Below are 21,521 nucleotides of genomic sequence, written 5' to 3' on the forward strand. Positions count from 1 at the left end.
CCACAAGTTCAGTATACTGACACCTGACATGATGCCCCATAAATCCAGTACACTGACACCAGACATGATGCCTGCAAGTCCAGTATACTGACACCAGACATGATGCCCCACAAGTCCAGTATACTGACACCTGACATGATGTCCCACAAGTCCAGTACACTGACACAAGACATGATGCCTCACGAGTTCACTACACTGACACCACACATGATGTCCCACAAGTCCAGTACACTGACACCAGATATGATGTCCCACAAGTCCAATACACTGACACCAGACATGATGCCCCACAAGTCCAGTATACTGACACCTGACATGATGTCCCACAAGTCCAGTATACTGACACAAGACATGATACCTCACGAGTTCACTACACTGACACCACACATGATGTCCCACAAGTCCAGTACACTGACACCAGATATGATGTCCCACAAGTCCAATACACTGACACCAGACATGATGCCCCACAAGTCCAATACACTGACACCAGACATGATGCCCCACAAGTCCAGTATACTGACACCTGACACGATGTCCCACAAGTCCAGTACACTGACACAAGACATGATGCCTCACGAGTTCACTACACTGACACCACACATGATGTCCCACAAGTCCAGTACACTGACACCAGATATGATGTCCCACAAGTCCAATACACTGACACCAGATATGATGTCCCACAAGTCCAATACACTGACACCAGACATGATGCCCCACAAGTCCAGTATACTGACACCTGACATGATGTCCCACAAGTCCAGTATACTGACACCAGACATGATGCCCCACAAGTCCAGTATACTGACACAAGACATGATGCCTCACGAGTTCACTACACTGACACCACACATGATGTCCCACAAGTCCAGTACACTGACACCAAATATGATGTCCCACAAGTCCAATACACTGACACCAGACATGATGCCCCACAAGTCCAGTATACTGACACCAGACATGATGCCCCACAAGTCCAGTATACTGACACCTGACACGATGTCCCACAAGTCCAGTTTACTGACACAAGACATGATACCTCACGAGTTCACTACACTGACACCACACATGATGTCCCACAAGTCCAGTCCACTGACACCAGATATGATGTCCCACAAGTCCAATACACTGACACCAGACATGATGTCCCACAAGTCCAGTATACTGACACCTGACATGATGTCCCACAAGTCCACAATCAACCATTTGCTTGGGATATTTGGTACACGGAAAAAGTAAAAAATATATTTATTTACTTGATTGGTGTTTTACGCCGTACTCAAGAATATTTCACTTATACGACAGCAGTGAGCATTATGGTGCGAGGAAACGAGAGAAACACATGACCATCCGCAGGTTGCTGCGGGCTCTCCCACTAACGGCCGGAGAAGTCAAAAAGTAAAAATTCATATAAAAACAAAATCTAATCCAATAAATGATAATGGTAAGTTACACGTATACATGTATGGATCACATGAGCATGAATGACCACTATGCTAAATGTAGGTTATGCTGCTACAGCCATTGCACTGAAAAAAATGACTCCCACCATGACTGCCATGCCATAGGACACATTATTGGCCAATCACATGCCAAGTTATTCTTCTAATCCTCCTTTATTACAAATGTGCCAAGCTTCTATGGAACTGGGATAATTGTTTAAAACTTTAACAACGTTTCTTTTGTCATATTTTGCGACAAATTTTGATAAAATTTCATTTCTCTGTCAAATTCAGGTCTTTTTTCTTCCATTCACATAGGGTACCTAGTTATAAAACAGGTTCAAGGGACCAGACTTTGTTTTAATGAGTGGAGAAATATATTGGAATCAAAATCCTAAATCCAAGATGGTGGCCCTATCTCCTCCTGAAGTGTGACAAAATCAGACGTTTTCGACCTAAAAATGTACGATTCTGTAAGTTTCAATTGAAACATGACAGAATGAGTCAATTAACTTGTTTTTGAGTTAATTCATGAACAGATGGTCATCAGAAATAGTGGTGAGGTTGGGATAGGAAGATCAGAGTTGAAATCTCTCTGGTGCTCAGAGCTGTGGCTGACAGGTTTATTAAAACAGTGTATAGCTCTGGGTGTATGAAGTCAACTGCTGACTGAAGTGAAATGGGAGAGTTATCCACATTGCTTGTGCTAACAGGTGGTGTGAGTTCAAATCCTCATGTCACCCATAGTCAGTCCATGCTTGATTTGTTGCACACCTGTCCTGACCTAAGGTACCGCACTCTGGGAATGTGAATGCATCTTGGAAGTAGAGAAAATCTGAGTGAAGAGGAAGGCACTATGAGAATTTTTTTAATACTTGTCAGGTACATGCAGCTGTACTTTGTAAATCTGAGTTTAAAAAGTGTAAACCCACTGTCAATAAATCCTTCATCCCATCCTTTATGCAAGTGAACATGGCTGTGTCCATGGAGCTTTAAAAGACAATCTCAACAAAACTTCATGGATTTTCTCTTAAAAGACATGACAGTTACAACAGCTGTACACATTAGACTGATTAATAGGAAAATGAATGGAAGTATAGATCTGAAACGACCAGAAGGAATCAACATGTAGCAACGACAATCTCTGAAAATGATCAGTCTGTTGTTACGTCAAATTCACAACATGACAAACGCACTATTAACTTTCTTCCTTTGATGTACTGAATGAATTGGCATCAACGATCTCTGACAATGATCGGTGTGTTAATTGTTATGTCAAATTCACAACTAGACAAACGCACTATTAACTTTCTTCCTTTGATGTACCGATTGAAGTGGGCATACAATATTTACCTTCTGTTACTTAACTCCTCAGAAACTGTCACCCTTGTTTTAAAATACCAAAATGGATTGATTGGTTTCAGTGGTAAATAACAAAATCTGACATGTTTACTGCAAAGATTCAATGCCAAAGCCACGGAATCAATCCCATAGAAACCCTATTCTCCCAGGAAGCAATTATACTGATGCCTGAAACGTTGAGCTTTATCTCGTTTGATATCTCATCATTTAAAGATAACTAACAACAATTTATCACAAACTTTTTACCAGTCACACTTCTTCTTAACAGACATATGGTTACCATAGCAACAAAAACAATGGCTACCATGCCGGGATCAGCTCTGAGCAATCAGGCACGGATTCTACTCCAAATGGGTTAAATATTTATGGGGAATCTGATTGTCTATTATAATCCAGCCAGCATGCGGAGTTAAGTTTCTTTTTCCTTCCTGCTGGCTCTCCTGGCTGCCATGGCAACGCCCACAGCTGCATCATTGCCATTGCCATAAACAATGGGCAGTCCATAAGATGCTTCCACCTCCTGTTTTAAAACTTCATTCCTCGTTAGTGCAGTCCCAGTGCCTATAATTCTTTGGACTCCGTGGGCCTTGAGGAAATCTGTGGTTAACATGCTGTGTAAATTGTTCACAATGCCTTTACACAGTGCTCTGTACACACTGCCCAGGGAGAGATTGGCTGCTGTGATCCCATGTACGGACGCCCTCTCCTCGGGTTTGTGTCGCTCGCCGTGAAGGGTGGGGGTGATAACAAGGTCTGTCTTGTGGCAATCCTTACCCAGGGCTAACACTCGCTCCCAAATCTTGCTTTCTGGAACTCCATGCCCTGAAATACAAATGAAAAAGTTTATATACATAATACATACATGATGATGCGTGATGACATAACAGATACCTGATGATGCATGATGACAACACATACATGATGATGGGACCGGCCCGGATAGCACAGTTGGTAGAGCGTCCACTTCAGTAGTGGTAGATCCAGAATCAAACTTAGGTCGAGTCACACCTAAGACTTTAAAAGAGGAAGTTGTAACTTCCTCGCTAACGACTGGTTGACCCGTATCAGTATATGCCAAAGAATTTAGGGACAGCCCCACTATGGATACATGACAAATCTCCCAACTTAAAGCTGTAGCCAAACCAGTAGAAGCTGAAATGAAACAAGCAACCTCATTGGTCAATGGCTTGTTAGCTGTGAAGGTAGCAGTTTGAGGACTTAGCCCTCAGTGGCCTGGAGAGAAACACTTTGGATTTCAATACATAATGGCCGGGTCAGAATACCAAATGATTAAAGTAACAGTAGACTTTGCCAGTAATTTTCATATTAAACCAGTAAGATATTTTACCTTCCGTATAAAATGACAACGCAATAAAAATTCCCATTTTAATACGTCATTATTAGAGCCTCGTCATATGATGATGGTATCTTTCATCAAAGCTTTATTAGATGCAATGGCTGGCATGATAAGATTAATGATCATTAAAGGAGAAGAAAACTTAAAAACATGACACTATAGGCTGAAAAGAGCACATTTTTTTTGCATCTGGTGGTGCCTGGTGCATAATTTTGCGATTTATCCTCGCCATACATGTAATGCCAGAAAATGGCAAAGCTGGCATAAATCACTGAATCCATCGCGTCCTCCATCTTTAACACCCTGTAATTTATGCAGGGGTGTGTTGCCTCTCAGCCAATGAGAGTCGTTAAAACTGCCGGCTTGTTCAAGTAAGCTTGGAACCTTTGTCCAACATTCCGGTTTCCTGATCATCAAGCAGAAAACAAACTGCACTGTTCGCTACCTTCTGGGGAGAAGAGTTCTACCGGAAATGTACAAACTGCACTTTGGCGGTTTCCGATGGCAATTCTTCTCCTAACACAGAAGACTTCAGGACTAGTTCTTAGGCAAAATGGAGTCACCCAGAGCAGATGTTGGCGTGGACTTTATTTATAATTTATCAACTTGAGGTACATATTAGAATGTTTTTTATGGCATGTACCTGTGAGGAAATGCATAATCTTTTCAATGCTATTTGATTGATATTTAAATTTTCTTCTCCTTTAAATAAATAAATCATACACATGCATGAAAGGCGCGTCATAGAATTCCATAAGGAACATTTTCATGGTTGATTGATTGTTTAAAAATTGCGAACACTTTATGGAAAATAAAACATATTTAAATGCATATCATTTCAACATTTTGGATTGAAATTAAAATATATCTCATGATTAAAAAAGAGAAAATATTGTGAGTTAAAATCAGATTTAAACTAAAGGCCTTTTAAAAAGTAAGAATAAAGGTTGTGCTTCATATAAGACTCACCAAATTCGTGTGTCCATTGTTTGCAGCATGGTAATAAAGGCAGCCATGACATTGCCACCTGTCAGACTGGCAGCTACCGCCACGTACCTGCCATCAAAGTATGGGAAACACTCCACAGAAGAGCTGATTCAAACTTTAGAGGGCTGCAGTTGGCAGGCAGAGGGAAAGACATCTGGGCAGACGTGCTCAAATTCAACACTGAAAACATACCAAGAAGTTTAATTAATTTATTTATAATTTATTCATAAATTTTTTTGATTGGTGTTTTATACTCATACAGGAATTTTCACTACCAATACAAAGGTGATGTTTATGAGCAGTTGAAAACTGTAAAGCCTAGAATAAACCATTGCCTGTCCCTTTCCCAGGCAAATATATCTGCCTTACAGCTACAGATGACTCAGCAAGGATTTGATCCAGCGAATCATTAGTCAGAGCTGATTTATTTATATATTTACCTATTTATTTGCTCGAATGATGTGTTATATCACATTCAAGAATATTATACTTACACAAAGGTGGTCAGCATTATGGTAGGGGCAACCCATGACCATTCATAGGTTACTGGCAGATCTTCCCAAGTAAGAACAAAGAGGAAGCCAATATGAGCTAGACTTGAACTCAAAGTGACCGCATTGGTGATCAAGAGGCTCCTGGATCACAGAGCTGTGCTTGGCATGCTATAATAACTTGCCCATCAGGGCTGGACTGTTGGTGCCACAGTAACACCTGAGCTGTCTCATGTTTTACCTGACCAGTGGGCTAAAGGAAAATTTCCAATGACTATGCTTACTGTTGATGAAAACACTGGGAAGTTGCTCCTGTAACATACTTACCTGTGTCATTAATCCTGCTGTAAACAGGACAGAACAGAACACTGTAGATCTCCCAGGGCAACAAGGACAGGGGTAAGCGGGGACAGACTGTACCATGCTGACTCAAGCTGCCCCACTTTTGTTTCCAGTTTTCTGAACCTCCGGTAACAAGGACACTGGAAAGTCAGCTGCTTCCAAACTGCAACAAGGATATAAAGTATGGTGAAATATTGCACTAAATACCTTCCTGCATTAAGAACACTTGCAAAAGATAATGTAGAGTGTTTAGAAGGTAAAGAAGGCAAAAAGTCCAATGACGTTGAAAACATGGAAACAAGGTCAATGGAAAACAACTGGGTTACTTGACAATAGGCATATATAATAGCTTTAAGTAAGACATAAAGAGATATTGTGTTAAAAAGTTTCACAAAATGTGACATTTTATAATTCACTTAATGATCTTTGCAAATGAATATAGCATTCTTCCCTATACCTATTAAAGTGTAAACCATGGTAATATATGTTTGGAAAACCTGGCTACAAGCAGTTTAAAGAGATCTGCTGTGGTTGTGGAAACAAAAAGTGAACAAAGTCTAGTTCAAGGGGTTCTGTGTACAGTATTAACACCCAAAAGTTTATGGACGGACTGGCACACGGAGAGCATCATACCACTGTATGGCGATCACAGAAATGAACGAAGAATCATCACATTAATAGCTACATGTAGGTGTAAAAAAAACACACTAGTACCCCCAACCCTGCCCCCATGTGTTATAGTTCCACGCATGGGGAGAATGGGACAAGCACGCCCACTGGGTAGTTCAGGCCTGTTCACAGAGTAACACTCAAACTGGTGGAAAATGCAAAAAGTTCAATCTGCAAAATCTAGTAAAAATAAAAGAAAGGTAAATAAATTTACTGAGGGTTGGGTGGGGGGGGGTTGCTGCATGATAGGGTGGATTAAAAGGAAACAATCAAGAAGTAAGTGTCATCAGAAAGACAATTAAAAGTTATATCTCAAATATTTGTACTAGTAAATTATTTTTTCAATATTATAGCACCTATCAATATGGATTTAAGTGTTTGCACTCTATGGTGGGCTTTATGGACCATTTTCAGTATAAATGATTTTACTTTAAGATCGACATAATTTATTTTTCAAATAAATGATATCAAATACCAAAGCTGTTTCATAGGTTTTGCTACATATATTATTACATGGACACATTCCTCAAAAAATTCCCTTTGGGGAAGAAAAAATTATGGCCCATAATCCCCACGTGAAAAGACATCCCTTACCCTTATAAGGTGTACTAGAGGTATACTAGAGGTACACCTGAGGGGTACCATTGGGGTGTAGCATATCTGAACTGAGGTGTGTCTAAGGTATACTCGGGGTGTATGTGAGGTGTATGTGAGGTATATGCAAGTTGTATCTGAGGTACTGCCAATTATGTAAATTAGTACCTCAAGTACACCTATAGTACACCTCAGTGTAAATTAGTACCTCAAGTACACCTATAGTACACCTCAGTGTAGAAGTACCCTGTAAATATTAGGTAAAAAAATATGATGCCTGAGGTACAGTTGAGGTATAGCTAAGGTTTATGCTTATAGACACTGTTTTCACTTTTATTTTGATAGAAAACAAGCTCAAAACGTGTAAATGTTGGCTGTATAAATTATAGATAAATTCAAGTTACCGGTAGTATGTGCATGCTGTTCTTGGTTTACAGTATCTATAAATCTCAGCTGATTTACAACAGCAACAATTAATGAGATACATTTACATGAGGCTTTCTATCTCCTTGATCAAAATATAGTGCTGCTCCTTTTCTATGCCCTTTAGAACTGTTCATGTGCCTAAAGATGTTACAAATTCTGTCTCAGGAAGCATCGTTCAATGCATATATATATGTACATCGTTCAGGGCGGCCATCTTGGAATAATCATGGGCAAATATATCCATGCTCTGTGATTGGTCAATATTTGCACACTGAATGGCAAGTCAGTACAGGGTGAGACAAAGGCTTAGATTTATTTAGTAAACATCTTTCTTTTGCACAAAAATATTTGTAATTTTGTACTAACCATTTTGTCTGAAGAAACATGTCTAAATCAGATCTCCTTTTAAAACTTAAAAAAAGTTTCAAAGGTGTACCTGAGGTACATCATTTACTTTTTTAACTTTCAAAGTTTCTATGGTGTACCTGAGGTACATTATCTCACATTCAAAAACTGCTAAAAAAACTCATTCATTTTTTTTAATTTTCGAAGTTTCTAAGGTGTACATGAGGTGTACGTCCCATATACACCTCATCCATACCTCATACTGAGTTACACCTCATGCCTGTAAGCGATAGCATATGTATTTTAGTTTGAACCTTCGATGGGATTTATGATGTTGATTTGTTTGTTTTCTCTTCTTTTAACAAAAAGTAGTTCATAAATTCAGTAAAACCAAATAAAAAAAGAAACGAATGGACAAGCGTACAAAGGCTTAATACACAACAGTCAGACAAAACCATAGGAAGTTACTTTACTTCAATTACTTATAATTATAAACAAGATACATCGGAATTTATGTGACATCTGTTCTGACAATCCTAAATGATATCTAATGAATAAACCTCGAGCTGTCATTATGGTGACTGGGCCCAGACTCCTGATGCGTCTATCAGAATCAAGATTCTAATGGCTCTGACTTGCAGACATGCCTAAAAGACAAATTGAAAATTACTGACAGACTCAATAATGATTTCGATTTGTAAACAGACTGTCTGCTTAATGCTTTTAAAGCTCTCTTCGGCACCAGTCTGATTACTGTTAGCACTAACTGCCTGTCTGGCAAATCCGCCAACAATTGAAAATGACCTGTAAAAATCTATATCCTGTAGTCTGCCTATAAACACGATGAGATGAGCCTTGGAGACAATGTGGATCTACTCCCCAGTGTACAAAGCACCAGGCGTTATTGCCCTAACCCCTGCTGACATGGCTAAGGTATTGAGCAGGTGACACTGGGCTTCCGGCAAATATAAACACTCAAGGAATCAGCTTACATTTCATGGACAGCTGGAAGATGTTCGAAATAAAACCACAACAAAGAGCAGAAACTCAGTGAAAATTCTTCACTGTCCAGAATGCAAACATCGCTGTATGGTTTTAAATATCTACTGTTTACACAGAATGTTTTGATGCTCACCTATGACCCTAACCCTAACCCTAACCCTAACCCTACAACAAATAAGGGTACTGAGAATGGCATTGATATCACCATGGCAACGATAAACAGAAAGAGGTGAAGCTCTCTGCGCCATCATTAAATTATGTCTGAACTGGATCTGAAAACTACAGGCTCTGAATCTGGATCTGAAGGCTACATGTAATATTTTATGCAGTGACAATTATGAAGTAAATAATGTAAAAGCAAAAATGTTTGGGCAAATGTTAACTGAACACAGGAAAAGATCATGAAACCTACAAAAAGTAGTCTGATAAGGAAATAGCCCACAAGGCTCCACTATAAAGTCAGAAGTTCACAGTTGTTGCAAAACTTAGGGGCACACCTCAGATGTACCTCAAGTATACGTCCAGTAGGCTACTCCTTATTTAGAGTAATGGTTAACTTCCTCAGACACTTGACACATCTGGCCAAGTGGGATGGTTTTCTCAAAGCTCTGCCCAGTTTCCTCCATCCACAAACCTTTAGCTTTCTCATTTACGTAACATACCTGGCCTGCTGTTATGGTTTTCTCAAAGTTCTGCCAAGTTTCCTCCACCCATAAACTTTCAGCTTCCCCACCTACCTGACATACCTTACGATGTGTGATATTTTTCTCGAAGTTCTGCCCAGTTTCCTCCACTCAAAAACCTTTAGCTTTCTCAGTTACATGACTTACCTGGCCTGCTGTGATGGTTTTCTCAAAGCTCTGCCCAGTTTCCTCCATCCACAAACCTTTAGCTGTCTCAGTTACGTGACATATATCTGGCCCACTGTTATGGTTTTTCTCAAAGATCTGCCTAGCTTTCTCAGTGACATGACATACCTGGCATCCTGTGATGGTTTTCTCAAAGTTCCGTCCAGTTTCCTTCACCCATAAGCTTTTAGCTTCCTCAGCTACCTGACATACCTGACTATGTGTGATTTTTTTCTCAAAGTTTCTGCCACCCAATCTTCCAACCTTAAGCTGTCAGCTACCTGACGTACCTGACCAGGTGTGACAGTTTTTGTCAAAATTCTGTCCAGTTTCCTAAACCCAAAAATCTTTAGCTTTCTCAGCTGTATGACATACCTGGTCAGGTGTGAATTTTTTTGTCAAAAATTCTGCCCAGTTTCCTTCACCCATAAACCATTAGCTTTCTCAGCTGCCTGACATACCCGAAGATTTCAGCTAACTATTACACATGCAGGTCTAATTTTTAGGTAGAAATGTTCCACTTCAAGCGACTACCCTTAAAATAATTCCAGATGGGGACAAAAAAAAACCCTGTCAAGCTCTTTCCCTTCAGTTCAGATCGCAATGTCACAAAATATCACAGTAAATTTTAGTTACAAGTACTTGCATGTATTTTATTTTTGTTTAATGCTTTACTCATGCGCAACGTTTTTAATCATGTGAAGAAGGTCAACTTTATGGGGAAACAGGAAAATGGAGTGCCTGGAGTAAACCACCGATCTTTGGTAAGTTACTGACATACTTTCCCGTGTGTGAAGTGGCTGTAAAGAAATCTTCAGTGAATGTTAGATTGCGCAGACCACCACAGGAGTGTACTGACCCCGCAGATAAACCTGTCTCTCTGATATTCACACTATAGCTGTTAGCACAGATGTTATCACATTAACAAACACATTATACCACTTGTCTTCTAATTTCTGTACTACCATTGTTACATACTGGGGTTGACAGAGCCATATAAAATTAAGATGTTACTCTTCCTAACCTCCCCAAAAAAAACAAACAAAGACCTTCATGTACACACAAAACACTGACTTTCTCTATATTGCAACTTAAATGACAAGAAATAATATCAGTAAACATTATATTACTTAGCATGCATTTTGAGTATGGCATTATGATTACCAATCTAAACCATCCAATGTCACAGAGGTGCCATTTGTTGGGTGTCCTTATAAAACAATGTCAGGGTAGTCAGTTATAACTGTTTCTTTTTTTGGTTGTGGCTAATGGACAAAAAACAAATATAAAAAATATAGGGAATACCCCTCTTTCAAAATCCCAACAAAACTTTAGAGTGTGGCCATTTTTTAGGGTTGTTCAAGTCACGCCAAACGAACACATGTGTAATGATGGCCTGGTACATATACATGTTGGTGTATGTTTGTCTGGGACGGGGTTGCAAGTAAAATTAGGGGTTGTGAGGAAAACTATGGGTGCACGGGTGGTCATTGGCAGGTGTAATGCCGGATAATCTGCTGAAATAAACACACTGGTGCAGTAATGTAAACAGTCAGATATAAATAGTTCCCAAGCGATTACTGATGCTAACAGGAAATGAGGTGTTAGACTGTTTATAGTGGCATGTGCAGATTGCGAAGGTTCAACGCACTAAGGTCATGTATGGTTACACTTAACACAAGTATATACATGAGGGTAGACGTCTGCGAAGTGTTTCCTGTCAAATCATCAAAATGCTTCTGACTTCTACAGAATAACAGCTGAAGATAAATGATTGTAAATGTTTACATTGTTATACAGGTATTTAGAGACAAATACATAGAGATATACATGACATATATATAACTGACAATGAAAACCATTGTTTTTCTGTGGAATAAGTGACACAATAGACAACGTGCACTGTCTTGTATCTCCATCTTTTAACATCTTACTGCATGTGTATGTCCATGATAGAAACAAACATTTTAACACCATGCTCAAGAGTTCTGATGAGCACTATACAATGTATAAATCTAACATCCATCTTTTATTGTCTTTCCGTTTTATAATGCCCACGATGAAAACAAAATTGTAAATACCATGCTCAAGAATTTTGATGGACACTACAATGTATCAATTATGTCCATCTATTACCAACTTTCCATTTTATAACGCCCAAGATGGAAACATTTTAATGGATGTTAAAAATTTAAACCAGTTGTAAGTAGGAATCACATCATCCTTACAGACATACATTCAAACATTGACACCATACTGCAATGCTAATCTCCACATCCAGCTGTACTTACATGCATTTATTTATTTATTTGGTTGGTATTTTATGGGGTACTTAAGAATGTTTCACTTATACAACTGTGGCCAGCATTATGGCGAGGGAGAAACAGAGCAGAGCCCAAGGGAAACCCACAACCATCCGCAGGTTGCTGGCAGACCTTTCCTTGTATGACCGGGGAGGAAGAATCTTACCGCATTGGTGGGAAGCTCCTGGGTCATTGCAACACGCTGGTGTGCTTATTGCCTCGGCTACTTTTATGCAACTTTATCCACAGGAAATAGGTTACAGGGATTGTCACTCTGTCACTCATTCGGTCCTCTTTGCTCGACAGACTGACTCAGTCACTCAAAACAGTACATTACAAATAACCAAGTTATGATTACTGATCTAAATCTTCAACCTTTTCAACCACTGCCACTGGGGTTCCCCATCAGACTACACACCCAGACTGTTCAGCTATATGGCTGAAACACTGGGGTTCCCCATCAGACTACACACCCAGGCTGTTCAGCTATATGGCTGAAACACTGGGGTTCCCCATCAGACTACACACCCAGGCTGTTCAGCTATATGGCTGAAACACTGGGGTTGTCCATCAGACTACACACCCAGGCTGTTCAGCTATGGCCACAACACTGGGGTTCCCCATCAGACTACACATCCAGGCTGATGAGCTATGGCTGAAACACTGGGGTTCCCCACCAGACTACACACCCAGGCTGTTCAGCTATATGGCTGAAACACTGGGGTTGTCCATCAGACTACACACCCAGGCTGTTCAGCTATGGCCACAACACTGGGGTTCCCCATCAGACTACACATCCAGGCTGATGAGCTATGGCTGAAACACTGGGGTTCCCCATCAGACTACACACCCAGGCTGTTCAGCTATATGGCTGAAACACTGGGGTTGTCCATCAGACTACACACCCAGGCTGTTCAGCTATGGCCACAACACTGGGGTTCCCCATCAGACTACACATCCAGGCTGATGAGCTATGGCCACAACACTGGGGTTGTCCATCAGACTACACACCCAGGCTGTTCAGTTATGGCCACAACACTGGGGTTGTCCATCAGACTATGCGCCCATGCTGTCTAGCTATGGCCACAACACTGGGGTTGTCCATCAGACTACACACTCAGGCTGTTCAGCTACGACTACAACACTGGGGTTCTCCATCAGACTACACACCCAGGCTGTTCAGCTATGGCTGAAACACTGGGGTTGTCCATCAGACTACACATCCAGGCTGTTAAGCTATGGCTGAAACACTGGGGCTCCCCATCAGACTACACACTCAAGTTGTTGAGCTATGGCTGAAACACTGGGGTTTTCCATCAGGCTACACACCAAAGCTTTGGAGCTATGGCTACAACACTGTGGTTCTCCAACAGACTACACATCCAGGCTGATGAGCTATGGCTGAAACACTGGGGTTGTCCATCAGACTACACATCCAGGCTGTTGAGCTAGGGCTACAACATTGGGGTTCTCCATCAGACTACACATCCAGGCTGATGAGCTATGGCTGAAATACTGGGGTTGTCCTTCAGACTACACACCCAGGCAGTTCAGCTGTGGCTACAACACTGGGGTTCCCCATCAGACTATGCGCCCATGCTGTCTAGCTATGGCTGAAACACTGGGGTTCCCCATCAGACTACATGCCCATGTTGTTCAGCTGTACCTCAAACACTGGGGTTTTCCATCATACATACCCAGGATGTTCAGTTATGGCCGAAACACTGGGGTTCTCCATCAGGCTACACACCAGAGCTTTTGAGCTATGGCTGAAACACTGGGGTTCTCCATCAGACTACACACCCACGCTGTTCAGCTATGGCTGAAACACTGGGGCTCTCCATAAGACAGCACACCCAGGCTGTTCAGCTATAGCTTAAACACTGGGGCTCTCCATCAGGCTACACACCAGAGCTTTTGAGCTATGGCTGAAACAGTGGGGTTCTCCATCAGACTACACACTCAGGCTGTTCAGCTATGGCCACAACACTGGGGTTCTCCATCAGACTACACACTCAGGCTGTTCAGCTATGGCCACAACACTGGGGTTCTCCATAAGACAGCACACCCAGGCTGTTCTGCTATGGCTACAACATTGGGGTTCTCCATCAGACTACACACCCAGGCTGTTTAGCTATAGCTGAAACACTGGGGCTCTCCATAAGACAACACACCCAGGCTGTTCAGCTATAGCTAAAACACCGGGGCTCTCCATCAGACAGCACACCCACGCTGTTCAGCTATGGCTGAAACACTGGGGCTCTCCATAAGACAGCACACCCAGGCTGTTCAGCTATGGCTGAAACACTGGGTTCTCGTCAGATTTTCAAACCCATCCTTAGATAGGGAACTGCTCTCACAGTTTGTGGGTCATGGTTTGCACTGCGATGTTTTCTGGAGACTATTTAATATCCACCATAAAGGTGTAAATACTTGTAAGTCAGTTGGGAAAGCTCATTAGCAACTTGCCAAAGATCTACGGCCCACCTGGGCACTCTGGTTACCTCCACCATCAAAACTCACCGCATTAAGCAAGAATCAAATTAATAAGTAAGGAATTTTGATACATGCTAAAGTTTATCGAGTTGAGTTAAAACTACCTGCTTAACACAGGTAGTTTATGGTCAAAGTTTATCAAGATGTGACAGGCTAGTTACTCACATTACCAGCTCAACCCATTATAAACATAGCATGGCTGACACAGAAAGAATAAGGCATATTCCCTGTAAGTGTCACACAAACTTTGTTAATTTAATCTTTAAAGATTTATGGTCATGACAGCTGTTATAAACAGCATAAATTATCCATTAAAAAAATTCCTCAAAAGGCAGTTGACAAATCCAGGCTTAATCAGCATGTTTATCACACAGGGGGTGGAGTGGCTGAATGACGGGGTGATTGGGGGGTGGGCAGCCCAGAACAAAGCAGCCTGGGCCGGAGCAAGTGGACTCTCCAGGCACCAAGTTGGATCAAATACTGCCTATCTGATAGCTGCATATGAAACATACACGTAGAGGGACACGGCCATCACTAAAAGCTTCTTCACTTGGCATAACCTATCCAATCATACAGAAAATAGTGTTAGGTTGCAGAGAATTCAACTGTTTAATTCTGGCTAATGAAGGTAACAGGGGATTTTTAATAAATTAACCCGGAAAAAATAATAATAAAAAATTCTATCAAAATGGAAAAAAAGGTCAGTCAATTAATCGAACAAACTTATTTTTAATGATGGATTATCAACATTAAAGCAACAGTCCTTATCTACATTGTAAGTGAGTGAGTGAGTGAGTGCTTGGGGTTTCACGCCATACTTTACAATTTTTCAGTCATCTGACGACGATTATCTACACTGTAGTGTACCAGTGTGAACTTGCTAGGCTGAGGCCTAACATGGGCAAGCAAAAAATGAATTATTAAACCTGAGGCTCCCCGACCTAAATGGAGATCACTGACACAATGAAAGAGTTACAGGTACAGCTCAGTTCAACATCTACTTGTACATATACTCAGATTAATATGAGGCCTGGGGTGAGGCTGGAGACTGTAGTTTAAGCTTGAAGTCATTCCAGAGCTAAGAAATGAAAATCATCAGTCAAAGTACTTTCCTGGCCTGGCACTTGACATAATGAGAAAGGTGATTTCCTTATTTTGCACTCAGCATAATTGCAATTCAATGGCCCAGTACACATGTATGTGTATGTAGGCCTACTGGCACTATACTAACAGGAGGCAGATGCGTACCTGGCCTTCGAATCTGCGGCGTGTCTTCACACCCCCACATCTTGGTCACACTTGAGTTAACCTAGAATTCTTCTTGTTTATTTCCCACAATAGCCAACTTTGATACATAAATATGGCAGCCTTGGTGAGTTTTATACTGTTGAATGAGTTCTGTTAGCTTTATCTCACCCCTGGGGACTGCAGGTTGTCATCTCAAATGACTTACTTACAACGGCTCAGTCCAAGCTGGTATACTTGATATGCACGTATACACAAAAAAGTGTAGGCCCACAACTTTCATACATTTTAAAACCTTCTCTTTTGATTTATAACAGAATACTGATATGTTTATATATCTACTTATATCATTGTAGACAGGGCCATATCTAGAGTCACTGCAGTTCTAAAAAATATTATATTAAAACTTCCAGCTAAATTAAACAAAAAATGATGGTTTCCCAATAAAAAGTTAACTTTTCATACAAATTTCTTTCAATCACAGGCTTAAAAGCTCTTAGAAAGCATCATTTTGAGTTGCATTTTAAAAATTTCCTTATGCACAGTCACAATGAAAGTTAGAGATCAGAACCTTGAATGTTTTTCTAGATATGGCCCTCGTAGTAATGTAAAACTGTTCTCAAGATGGTCAGTTTTATGGGTGGAGGAAACCAGAGAGCCCATACGAAACCCATTTATACTCCTGCGGTCAGATTAAACCATCAGCCTTTGGCAAATGACTCACAATCTTTTCCACATGTCAAGCTCAGTGTGTTATGCCATGATATTGATGAGGAACAAACTTCATGTGAATCCACCTAAAAATGACTGTACTAGCCCTATTAACGACTTATTGCCACCAATGTCTCCAAAAAAGTGGAAATTGGCAATACTGGTTATGTAACAGCCTCTTAGATTTCTCAAAAATGGACAACAATAAAATCCACCAATAGCAGGCTGTAATGATTAATACAGTATACTACAGGAGCTTCCCAGAACACTGCATACATGTACAATTAATACAAATTAGCTGAACATGGCTCCAGGCGCTGCAGGCTATAAATGTCAATGGGAAGATATTAATACATATATCTGCTTTTGTGTGTGTCTGTGTTTTTATTTGACGTTACCTCATTGCTGACTCATGTGCCAAAAAAATTTAACGACCAGAATGGCCATGACAGCTTTGCAGGCTGAAACTGCTCAGAAGTTCGAACTAAATCAAAAGTACATAGTGTCAAAATTTATTTTATTTATATGTTTCAACGGTGTTTTACGCCGTACCCAAGAATATTTCACTTATATGACGACAGTCAGCTTAAAGGATGGGAGGAAAATGCATGGGCAGAGCCCGGGGGAACCCACGACCATCAAGTTGCTGTCAGACCTTCTCAAGTATAGTCAGAGAGGAAGCCAGTCCAGTGTGAGCTGGACTTAAACTCACAGCGACTGCATTGGTGGGAAGCTCCTGGTTAATTGCGACGGGCTGGCGAGCTAACCCCTTTGGCCCCAGAGGTCCCCCTAATGTGTGTGTATATATATATATATATATATATATATATATATATATATATATATATAGTATTCAATTATGCTTCCTTGAATGAGGAAGCTCATGTGCATTCCACCCGTACAATGTATGTCTCAAAGCTGCATAAAAACCACATTCTAGCACATCAATTCATGTGGTGTAGTGGTATAAGCAAAGGGCTGCGGACCAGACATGCTATCTGATGGAACTTCGAATCCAGAGCATTTCAAAGCAAACTACAAAAATCCTTTCAAAAATGTGTGAACCGCGAATAATACAAAGCAGAAATGTTATATATAACAGAGACACATAACAGAAACTAGAATGATAAATGTCTTATTTATGCTATTTTTATTTGTATGAAAATTGAACATATCCCCATTCAATTTTAACCAATGAAAAATCAGTAAAAGCATGTGGCCGTGGGTAAAGAAATGACATCAGAATGCATTTGGAAATCAACATGTAAATATCATCTTAATCTTTACAACTCCTCATGTCTGTCTTGGAATATAATATATTATGTCCTTATTAAAGGTATATATGTACCAGTGTAATGAAATTTATCAGCAACTCCTTGTGTTAGCTCAGACTGAGCTTTAGCCACAAAGATACATGGAGCACCGAAATGGGTTAAAGGAGAAGAAAACTTGAAAAGAATGACACTATGGGCTGAAAAGAGCACGTTTTTTTGCTATCTGGTGGTGCCTCCTGCATAATTTTGTTTTTTTTCCTCGCCATACATGTAAATTTTGAAAACGGCAAAGCTCGCATAAATCGCTGAGTCCATCTTGTCCTCCATCTCTAACACCCTGTAATTTATGCTGGGGGTGTGTTACCTCTCAGCCAATGAGAGTTGTTAAACTGCCTGCTCGTTCGTGTAAACTTCGTGAAAACAAACTGTACTGTTCGCTACGTTCGCTGCTCTACCGGAAATGTACGAACTGCACTTCGGAGGTTTCTGACGGAAATTCTCCTCCTAACACAGATGACTTCGGGACTAGTTCTTAGGCAAAATGGAGTTGCCCATAGCGGATTTTGGCGCTGACTTTATTTACAATTTACCATCTTGAGGTACACATTAGAATTTTTTATGGCATGCACCTGCGAGGAAATGCATACTCCTTTCAATGGTATTTGTAATTTAAGTTTCCTTCTCCTTTAATTGCAGAGTTTTCTATCTTAGTCACCAGCTGGGAAAGGAATTCATAAATGCGGTGGTGCATGTAGTTACTTGTTTAGAAAAGCATTTGGAACAACCTGGGGGGTCTCGTGCCCACTTACTACTGTATGTATATGTGATTTTTTTTTTTATTATTATTTAGGCCAGAAATTAACATAGCTAATCTTTCACTTATGATGGGGCGGCCTGTTCAAATCGAGCTCTCGAATGTAGCTTTTCGTCCTGAGATTTGGCAGCTGCATCTATCTGTACCTGACCCATTTTTGTACATAAACTTACATGTTTTTGTTCCACTGGTTCGTCTCTGTGTTGAAATATCCCCAGCTAGCAGCGTTTTGCGGTGACATAACTGGCCGGGACAGTCCACATAACATCGCCACCACGAAGTCCTGAATTGTCCCAGCACAGTCGTAGTCCTTAAGGAAGCCCGGCCGATTACGCTTCAGCCAGAAAATGCTGGAGCAGCCGTGGCCTGAAGACAGGCGCAGATGTGAGTCGGGCTTCGGTAAACTTCCTAAGAACTCTGCCGAACAGCGCTCGTCTTCCCACGTTATCAGGTGGCTGATTTTCCCGGAGCAGTGAGTTTCGTATCTGCCGAAAGAGTTTTGGTGCCAGGCTTGTCCATGTTTCCAGAAGACAACTCCGTGCATTTGTCCCGACACTCCAATACACTTGACATTTATCTGGTCTTCTTTAGGCAAACCAGACACACAAAACTGCAAAGCTGTCAGAATTTTCTGCGGGTCTTGCTCCCGCCCCTCTACACCTATCTCGCTCGCCACCGAAGCCTTCGTCGGCCGTGACAGTAATTTAACCACTTCCCCATTCTCTGAATCAAGCAAAGCCACTTTCACTGTGGTCGTTCCTAAATCTATACCCAGAATATAATGCCGTGCTTTCCTAGCTCCTTCCTTCTCTGCCATCTTTGTGCTGTCATACGTGTGCTTAAAAGAAGCACGTGGAATGTGGGACAGCCCGCGCGCAAAGCAGGCTAAAAATAGCTGTCCAAACAAACTCGCAACGCCCACCAAGGGAGGTAATTACATCGCAGCATACCTTCTATTTACATTAAGACCAGAGTCATTTGTAAAAACGTGGTCAGTTAGGTTTATTAGGTTTATTTTTTTGGGTGATTGCTCCAAAAGAAAATCATGTTTTTGTAGTACACGTCCAGCTCAGATTCTGATGTTTCTGAAGCATGCTTCGAGCTTATATTAACAGGTTTCTGCAGCTTACACCCTGCTCATATTCATCTGTTTCTACAGCATACACCCAGCTCATTTTCACGTTTCTGTAGCATGCATCAAGTCCACAAGTTTCTGTAGCGTACGTCCAGCTCATATTCATATATTTCTGTAGCATACGTCCAGCTCATATTCATGTTTCTGTAGCACACATCCAGCTGATATTCAAATCTTTCTGTAGCATACATCCAGCTCATATTCACATGTTTCTGTAACATACATCCAGCTCATATTCATATATTTCTGTAGCATACAACCAGCTCATATTCACATGTTTCTGTATCATACGTCCAGCTCATATTCATATGTTTCTGTAGCATACGTCCAGCTCATATTCACATGTTTCTATAGCATACATTCAGCTCATACCGTATTCATATGTTTCTAAAACATATGTCCAACTCAAACTTCTGTACCATACATCTGACCCATATTGATGTTTCTGTAACATACATCCGACTCATACTGATGTTTCTGTAGCATACATCCAGTCCACATGTTTCTGTAGCATATACCCAGCTCATATTCACATGTTTCTGTAACATACATCCAGCTCATATTCACATCTTTCCATAGCATACATCCATCTCATAATCACATGTTTCTGTAGCATACATCCATCTCATATTCACGTTTCTGGAGCATACAACCAGCTCATATTCACATGCTTTTGTAGTATATACCCGTCTCATAATCACATGTTTCTATAGCATACATCCAGCCCATATTGACATGTTTCTACAGCAAACGTCCAGTTCATATTCACATATTTTTGTAGCATATACCCTGCTCATATTTATATGTTTCTGTAGCATACATCCAGCTCTTATTCACATGTGTCTGTAGCATACGCCCATCTCATATTCACATGTTTCTGTAGCATACATCCAGCTCATATTCACATGTTTTTGTAGCATGTATCCAGCTCCTATTTATATGTTTCTGTAGCATATATCCAGCTCTTATTCACATGTGTCTGTATCACACGTCCGTCTCATATTAAGATGTGTCTGTAGCATACGTCCAGCTCATATTCAAATGTTTCCGTAGCATACATCCAGCTAATATTCACGTTTCTGTAGCATACATCCAGCTCACATTCACATGTTTCTGTAGCATACATCCAGCTCATATTCATATCTTTCTGTAGCATACATCTAGCTCATATTGACATGTTTCTGTAGCATACGTCCAGTTCATATTTATGTTTCTGTAGCATACATCCAGCTCATATTCATATCTTTCTGTAGCATACATCCAGCTCATATTCATATGTTTCTGTAGCATACATCCAGCTTATATTCACATGTTTCTGTAGCACACGTCCGTCTCATATTAAAATGTGTCTGTAGCACACGTCCAGCTCATATTCAAATGTTTCGGCAGCATACATCCAGCTAATATTCACATGTTTCTGTAGCATACATCCAGCTCACATTCATATATTTCTGTAGCATACACCCAGCTCATATTCACATGTTTTTGTAGCATACATCCAGCTCTTATAGACATTTTTCTGTAGCATATGTCCAGCTCATATTCATACGTTGCTGTAGTATACATCCAGGTTATATTCACATGTTTCTGTAGTATACGCCAAGTGCATACATATTTTTCCATGTGCTAGTCTAATTTAACTGTGTAAAGTAATGTTTTAACAAAACTAATAACA

At 40.6% G+C, this 21,521-nt stretch overlaps 2 protein-coding genes across 2 annotated transcripts; one reads left to right on the forward strand and one right to left on the reverse strand.

Moving 5' to 3' along the window:
- Positions 1-102: 102 nt before the first annotated feature.
- Positions 103-1,242, forward strand: LOC135476499 (soluble scavenger receptor cysteine-rich domain-containing protein SSC5D-like). The gene has a single exon (XM_064756534.1). The coding sequence runs from the start codon at positions 103-105 to the stop codon at positions 1,240-1,242; it is 1,140 nt and encodes a 379-aa protein (XP_064612604.1).
- LOC135476500 (sedoheptulokinase-like) lies at positions 1,034-19,528 on the reverse strand. Its single transcript, XM_064756535.1, is given in 6 exon segments — positions 1,034-3,629; positions 5,134-5,155; positions 5,157-5,256; positions 6,012-6,082; positions 6,084-6,147; positions 18,885-19,528. Coding segments are annotated over 6 exon segments (1,314 nt in total). The 3' UTR covers positions 1,034-3,216.
- Positions 19,529-21,521: the final 1,993 nt, after the last annotated feature.

Source organism: Liolophura sinensis, chromosome 10, assembly GCF_032854445.1.
Source record: "Liolophura sinensis isolate JHLJ2023 chromosome 10, CUHK_Ljap_v2, whole genome shotgun sequence".
NCBI classification, from domain to species: Eukaryota; Metazoa; Mollusca; class Polyplacophora; order Chitonida; family Chitonidae; genus Liolophura; species Liolophura sinensis.

Excerpts from the sequence above, each read along its gene's own strand:
- LOC135476499 (XM_064756534.1), top strand. The coding sequence starts at position 103 with ATGCCCCACAAGTCCAGTATACTGACACCTGACATGATGTCCCACAAG.